General features: G+C 37.4%; 1 protein-coding gene across 1 annotated transcript; it reads left to right on the top strand.

Annotated features, from left to right (window-relative positions):
- Positions 1-1,284: 1,284 nt before the first annotated feature.
- Positions 1,285-4,581, top strand: LOC115996760 (AP-3 complex subunit delta). Its single transcript, XM_031236155.1, has one exon. It carries the CDS (start codon positions 1,480-1,482, stop codon positions 4,366-4,368), a length of 2,889 nt encoding a protein of 962 aa, XP_031092015.1. The 5' UTR covers positions 1,285-1,479; the 3' UTR covers positions 4,369-4,581.
- The last annotated feature ends 3,462 nt before the right edge of the window (positions 4,582-8,043 follow it).

Genomic DNA, 8,043 nt, shown 5'->3' with positions numbered 1-8,043 from the left:
TGGCCTGTTTGGTTGGATGTAGTTTGGAGTGAATTGCAATTCAGTGAATTCCCAAACTATAGTGTTTGGTTGGAGGGAATTGCAATTCCGCAGAATTGCAATTCCCTCCAAATGATGAATTGCAATTCATGGGGTACTCCACCGAATTGCAATTCATGGGGGGTACCCCCCATGAATTGCAATTCGGTGGAGAGGAGGGGCAATTTGTTGGTATAAAGGCAATTTTGCCCTTCCTCCCATATCCTTTGTCTTTTTTTTTTTAATAAATTTGAAAGAATTATTATTATTATTATTATTATTATTATTATTATTTTGAAAGAATTATTATTATTATTATTATTATTTGAATGAATTATTATTATACTTATTATTATTATTATTTTTAAAGAATTATTATTATTATTATTATTATTATTATTATTATTATTACTACTACTACTACTACTATTACTACAACGGCAAATTATGCTGTGGACCCAGGTCCACCTTGCAAGATGGACCTGGGTCCAAAACTACGTCGTTTTTGTATTTTTTTTCTTTTTTTTTTTTTAAATTAGTAAACATATTGCTGAATATAGAGTTGTCCAAAAATGTGTGAATGTAGAGGTTTCAAAGTGTGAATGTAGAGTATAGAAATTGTGAATGTAGATTTATGATTGTGTGAATGTAGAGTTGTTCAGAAATGTGTGAATGTGAAGGTTTCAAATTGTGAATATGGAGTATAGAAATCGTGAATGTAGAGTTATGCATGTGTGAATCTATTATAGAGTTAAGAAGTTCTAGCAACTTGTAGACTTGTAATGTGTGAATGTGGAGTTCTCAAGTTGTGAATATGGAGTATAGGACCTGTGAATATAGAGTTTTGAATGTGTGAATGTATAACCGTGGTAATATAGTTACTAAACATATAATCCTGTAATGTGTGAATGTGGAGTTTACAAATTGTGAATGTAGAATATAGTGTATGTGAATGTAGACCCAGGTCCACCTTGCAAGGTAGACCTGGGTCCATGGCATAACAACCCTACTATAACATCTACCACAATATAAGGGCATTTTAATCATTTTGTCGCTTCTTACCTTTCAATTCCCTGGACTCATTTCTGCATACCAAACACTGTAATTTCAATTCCTACTTTATTCATTGAATTGTAATTCCACCGAATTACAATTCTTTTCCCCCCTAATTTCTTCCTCCCAACCAAACGCCATATAATTGTTTATTTGGACTACTACTATTCCCATGATAAAATAGGACAGAGGTTTAGGTCTGGCAATGTATTTACACTTCCCGACCAGCCCAACCCGTTTCAGCCTTTCCCCCCAATCAAAATCAACCGGCCCCGTCTGCGAAAAACCCAAATTCCGGCGTTCTTATCCCATTTCCGACGGCCAGTTCTCCGGTCAATCTATACACATATAGATACCCATGTGCAAACATAGATAGATAGATAGAGAAAATTTTCAGTGGTGATTGTAATGGCGGGTACGTCACTGATGGAATCCCTCTTCCAGCGCTCTTTGGATGACCTAATCAAGGGCATCCGCCTCTTCAGCGGCGGAGCCGGCGAATCGGGGTTTATATCCAAGGCCGTCGACGAGATCCGCCGCGAGATCAAGTCAACTGATCCTCAGACCAAGGCGACGGCGCTCCAGAAGCTGACCTACCTCCACTCCATCCACGGCGTCGACATGTCATGGGCGGCTTTCCACGCCATCGAGCTCTCCTCTTCCCAATCTTTCCTCTACAAGCGCATCGCCTACCTCGCCGCTACTCTCTCCTTCGATCCCTCCACCACTGACGTCATCCTCCTCCTCACTCACCAGCTCCGCAAGGACCTCTCCTCCTCTAATCATCACGAGGTTAGTCTGGCCCTCCTTGCTCTCTCTTCCATTTCCACTCCCGACTTGGCCCGCGATTTGACCCCTGAACTCTTCGCTTTACTCAATAGCAACAAATTTTTCATAAGAAAGAAAGCTATTGCGACTGTATTGAGAGTATTCGAGCTATATCCGGATTCTGTCCGGGTCTGTTTCAAGAGATTGGTTGAGAATTTTGAGTGTTCTGATCCGGGTGTGGTTTCTGCTGTTGTGGGTGTTTTCTGTGAACTAGCTACTAAAGAACCTAGATCGTACTTACCATTGGCGCCGGAGTTTTATAAGCTTTTAGTGGATTCTAGGAACAATTGGATATTGATTAAGGTTTTAAAGATTTTTGCCCAGTTGGCACCTTTGGAGCCAAGGTTGGCGAAGAGGCTAGTGGATCCGATTTGCGATCATTTGAGGAGGACAGGTGCTAAGTCACTGGCTTTTGAGTGTATTAGGACTATAATGAGTAGTCTGAGTGAGTTTGAATCTGCCATGAAGCTTGCAGTTGAGAAATTAGCTGAATTCATGGTAGATGATGATCCGAATCTTAAGTATCTTGGACTGCAGGCACTCACAACCATCGTGCCTAAGCATTCGTGGGCAGTTTTGGAGAACAAGGAGTTTGTGATCAGGTCTCTGAATGATGCTGATGTGAACATTAAGCTTGAAGCTTTAAGGCTTGTGATGGCTATGGTGTCAGAGGATAATGTGGTTGAAATTTGCAGGGTTTTGATTAATTATGCTCTCAAGTCGGATCCAGAATTCTGTAATGAGATTCTAGGGTCCATCTTGTCTACCTGTTCAAGAAATGTCTATGAGATAGTTATTGACTTCGATTGGTATGTGTCACTTCTTGGGGAAATGTCAAGGATTCCACATTGTCAGAAGGGGGAAGAAATCGAGAATCAGCTTGTAGATATTAGTATGAGGGTCAGAGATGCTAGACCACAGCTTGTTCGTGTTGGGCGTAATCTGCTGATTGATCCTGCATTGCTTGGAAACCAATTCATGCACCCTATTCTATCCGCTGCTGCTTGGGTGTCAGGCGAGTATGTTCAATTCTCAAAAAATCCATGTGAACTTATTGAAGCATTGCTACAACCACGCACTAATCTCCTACCACCATCAGTAAGAGCTGTATATATCCAGTCTGTGCTCAAGGTGTTAACCTTTTGTACTGGTTACTATCTCTTCTCTGATCAGTCTACTTCTTCTGCTACTTCTGGAGTAACACAAGTGATGCCAGATAAAACAGAAAATTCCAATTTAGCCATTAATGCTTCACCTGTTGGTAGTGAAATAGATGAGGGATTCTATCCAAGGATTTTACATCGGCCAGCTGGAGATGTTTCTGTGGAAAATTTTGAGGATATGATTGTTGCTCATGAACAGATGTCAGTTAAGAACTTGAAGGCAGGCTTATTTTCAGAAGAATCTATTATAAACCTTTTCAATCTTGCAGAAGCAGCTTTGCGCCCATTAGTAGGAAGTCATGAGGTGGATATACAAGAGAGGGTAAGGAATATTTTAGGGTTGGTTGAATTGCTACAGGAAGAACTTCCTGGTTGCTTGCCCAAGAGGGAAGGTGATAGTGAAAGGGGAGAACTAAAGGCTCAAGAAATTATCAAACTAATGCGTGGTGCATTTTCAGAGGAACTTGGTCCAGTTTCTGTGATTTCTCAGGAAAGGGTACCTTTACCAGATGGCCTAGTTCTTAATGAAAATCTCAGAGACTTGGAAGCAATATGTGGTGATATTCTGTTGCCCATATCTGGTTCATTTTCCCTTTGCAAACAACATCCTGTTGAAAAGATTGATACTCTTTTTGATCGCCAAGGCAGTGAGGAATCATCTGAACTAACGACTGAGTCGACATCTCTACTTGCTGAGCATCGGAAGAGGCATGGCCTGTATTACTTACCTTCACAGAAAAAGGAAACAGTATCTGATGACTACCCTCCTGCTAATGATCCTTGCATGGGAGATGCTGACAATACTGAGGATCTTATCAAGCTAACAGAGCAATCTTTTCTGCCAAAGAGGAAGCCAAACCAAGCAAAGCCTAGACCTGTGGTTGTAAAATTGGATGATGTTGATGGAACACATTTTCCTGCCAAGAAGCATGATTCAAAAGATGATTTGATCTCAGGTGCCATTCGAGATGTTCTTTTAGGCAATGACGATGTAGCATCTACATCACGGAGTAAGAAGCCTGAGAAGTCATCAAGTAAGAGAAGGGAGAAGAATAAGTCAACTAGAGATAAACCCTCAGAACTAATTGATAATTCGGCCAATATCAAGAGCTCAGAGGAAGTTGGTTCAGGAAGGACCAAGCACCGTAGCCATGGTAAAGAGGGGAAAAATAAAAGTAAGGACAGAGGTGAACATAATCAAGGAGAGAAGCAACACAGCCATGGTAGGCACAAATCCCGACACAGAGCGGATAGGGCTACATTTATGGAAGCTCAATCATCAGTAATTCCTGATTTTCTTTTGTAGCATTGGAAGCTAGGATTTGCCATGTCTATAGAAAAATAGAAACCGAAAATCTTGATTCAGAGGTGAGTTCTTCTGTACATTCATTCTCACTATGTCCTCTTGCTTTTCAATAGATTTTGTGGTTGCCTTGAGGTGCTTGCATGTATTTGTTTTGAACTTTCTTTACACATTTTGCAATTGGTTTAAGAAATGATATTTTGTTTTTATGGTGAAGCCTAAGTATGACTGTATGAGTATTTCAAAGTGCCATGGTCACTTACCTTCATCTGGTCTCTGGACTTTCCTATTGCTCTAATAAATTGCTTTCACTACTAAATAGTACCTAGCTTTTCATCTAAAGATAATAGGCTGCCCTCAATTTGTGTATCATGCTTCTACATTTACAAATTATTATGCAAATATTATTTGATATTTCGTAGTGGGAACTTATAGACCCTCAAATGGGATGCCCTTTTTTTTTTTTTTTTTTTTTTTTAGTTGAAATGATAAATTCATTAAAAGTAAAATTTCAGTACATCATTGCCAAAATAATGAACAAATAAAACAATAAAAACAAACAAGAAGAAAACCCCAAAATAAGCTGAAGAATAAAGAACAAAGAATTATCATAAACAATTAATATTATTGATGAGTTATATTCTATTATCTTATCATGGGATCAATTTGAAATTGATGAACCATTACTGGTGTTTTCCCCCTTGTCCAGGTGTTTCTATTTTCTTTTATTCAGAATATATCCTATTAGTTTGTCCAGAGCTTAGAGCAATCATTATACCGTAGATCACTGACATAGTGACATATAAGATTCATTTTTAGTATATTAAAGATTCATTAAGATTCATTTTTAGTATATTAAAGATTCATTTTTAATACATTGAATGTTCATTTTTGAAGGTTTATTTTTAGTGTATTGAATGTTATTTTTAAGTACATTACTTAAAAATGAACCTTCAATATATTAAAAATGAGTATTTATCTGATTTACATTGCAATATAGATCATAGTTCATTGTATAATTTGCCAGCTTAGAGCTTATAGTTGTAGGTGGTAATTTGAGCTATTTAGATTTCAATTTTCAACCCACCCAAAATTCCAAATCATTCATTTTATACTACATATTAAAGTGGGGGTGTTGAATTTTGTGGGAAATTTAATAATTTCATAATGAATAAAAAATTTCCCTTGGCTTTATCGACAGCTTTGATCTTAAAATAGGGTGGCAATTGCTGGACGCTGGTTTACAATTTAAGATATTGTTTTGAGTAATTGAGTTATAATTTAAGATATTGGTTTGAGTAATTGAGTTATAATTTCATTATATTTAACAGACTTCTATCATATAATGGATTTTTTTTAGTACTATGACTCTGTTACAAAAGGAGTTAAATCATACTATTTGTTTTGATATATCGGAAAGCCTGCATGGTGACTCTTGTCGGCAAAGGACTATATAAAAAGGAAAGTCAATATACAACTTGCATAGAAAGTTAACTTTGAAACTTTATGACTATCAAGTCAACTTTGAAACTTTATGATTATCAAGTCAACTACTCAAGCAATTTAGCCGGTTACTTTCAAATAATATTATTTGTTCACTTTACACAAAGTTATCTTAATCTTATCCATACCCTCGAATATTAAGTCAAGTTAGTTTGTATCATTATTCATGTAGAAAATACAATTATACAAAGAAACAAATGTCCAATTACTTAACATTTAAAAAAAAATTATTATTAAATGAGTATATATGATGGATTACTTCTAATTAATAATTAGAAAATGCTATTGTGTTTTCCTAAAACTACCTTCTAATGTTCATTTGTTGTTATTGAATTGATTAATGTCATGCGAGGTAGGACCTCGTAACTCCCCTATACAAAGGTTAGTTTTTTCTTAGCCAAGGCTTGGGCTCAGGCAAGAACAAACTCTTCAATTTGGTGGTGAACAAGGTTGGACATCGTACCACCCCTAGGGAATAATTTTCCATTTGACACTAGGTGAGGTTGGGTCTCGTAATGGCCCAAGGGAAAGCTTGCTTTTCCTTGGTTAAGTCTCGATTCAGCCAAAAGTAGTATTTCATGTATTATTGGTGGGATTATGATGTCAAAACGGGTTACGTGTGACCCACTGTTAGATGGTTAGGACAAGACTTGACATATATTTCTCGCCCTAATTAGAGAGGCTACTCTCCTAGACAAAAGTGTAGTAGAGCGGGTCAATGGAGTGCAAGTTGGAGTAAGTAGTGTCACTGAACTTGGTGATGGTGAGATATGTGTTAAAGTACTAACGGACTTGGGTAATTATCCCATCAGTGACGGTTTAGGCATGAACCTAGTTCATGTTGCGTTGGGGATTGTAGCTTTCGATGAGGATGACGGAGGAGCCGATGGCGTCAATAGTCTAGTGCTTGAATTGGAATGAATTAGTGGCAGCAGCAGACTCGACAATGTCATTGAGGATACACATAAAGAATTGGTGTGACAATAGGCCATGGAACCACACTTGAGGTTAGACGCCAGTAGCTTCTGAACTTTGTCAACATTGTGTGAACTTAGGGCTTCATATAGGGTGACCACCATCGCCTTATTTATGGTTTCTTTCGACATTTCTTGAGAGCTAGCTAGTTTTGGTGGATGATAAAGGACGAAGAAATACGAAGCACACTTGAGCTTGTATATATGTCAAGCTCTCAACAAGAGCACCAACGATGAAATAAATTAAAACTGAGGTTTGTCTTAACCGACTCCAAATAATGAAACAATAAGGAAATGATGTAAAGAAATAACAAGAATATAATGCCTGTAAATTGCATGTTTGAATTGCTTATGCATTACAAGAATGATGTTAGAATAGGACAAACAGCATGTCCCAACTTATACAATGAATTAACGGCCTGTTTGGTTGGATGTAATTTGGGGGGAATTGCAATTCAGTGAATTCCCAAACTACAATGTTTGGTTGGAGGGAATTGCAATTCCGCAGAATTGCAATTCCCTCCAAATGATGAATTGCAATTCATGGAGTACCCCCATGAATTGAAATTCGGTGGAGAGAAGGGGCAATTTGTTAGTGTAAAGACAATTTTACCCCTCCTCCCATACCCTTTGTTTTTTTTTTTTTAAATTTGAAATAATAATAATAATTGTTATTATTATTATTTATTATTGTTATTATTTTGAAAGAATTATTATTATTATTTGAAAGAATTATTATTATTATTATTATTATTTGAAAGTATTATTACTACTACTACTACTACTATTACTACAACATAAGGACATTTTAGTCATTTTGTCACTTCTTACCTTGCAATTCCCTGTACTCCTATTTCTGCATACCAAACACTGTAATTTCAATTCCTACTTTATTCATTGAATTGCAATTCCACCGAATTCCAATTCTTTTCCACTCTAATTCCCTCATCCCAACCAAACGCCCTGTAATACTTTATTATAGTTCTTTCAACCATCTCCACGTGACCTCGGTAAGGCATGGTCTGATCCACGCCTGACCATCAACCTTCGGCCGACCCCATGACCTCATCTCACGTCGTGCCCAAGGCCATGAGTCCAGTCCTCGCTCCTCAACAGTCTTCTCGCTTCTTGGAGTTCTACTCATTTGGCTAGGCAGGTCCAATATATTTATCACAAATAATATCACATCTCATTCAATATT

Source organism: Ipomoea triloba, chromosome 11, assembly GCF_003576645.1.
Source record: "Ipomoea triloba cultivar NCNSP0323 chromosome 11, ASM357664v1".
NCBI classification, from domain to species: Eukaryota; Viridiplantae; Streptophyta; class Magnoliopsida; order Solanales; family Convolvulaceae; genus Ipomoea; species Ipomoea triloba.
This window is presented reverse-complemented; position numbering and strand designations above follow the sequence as displayed.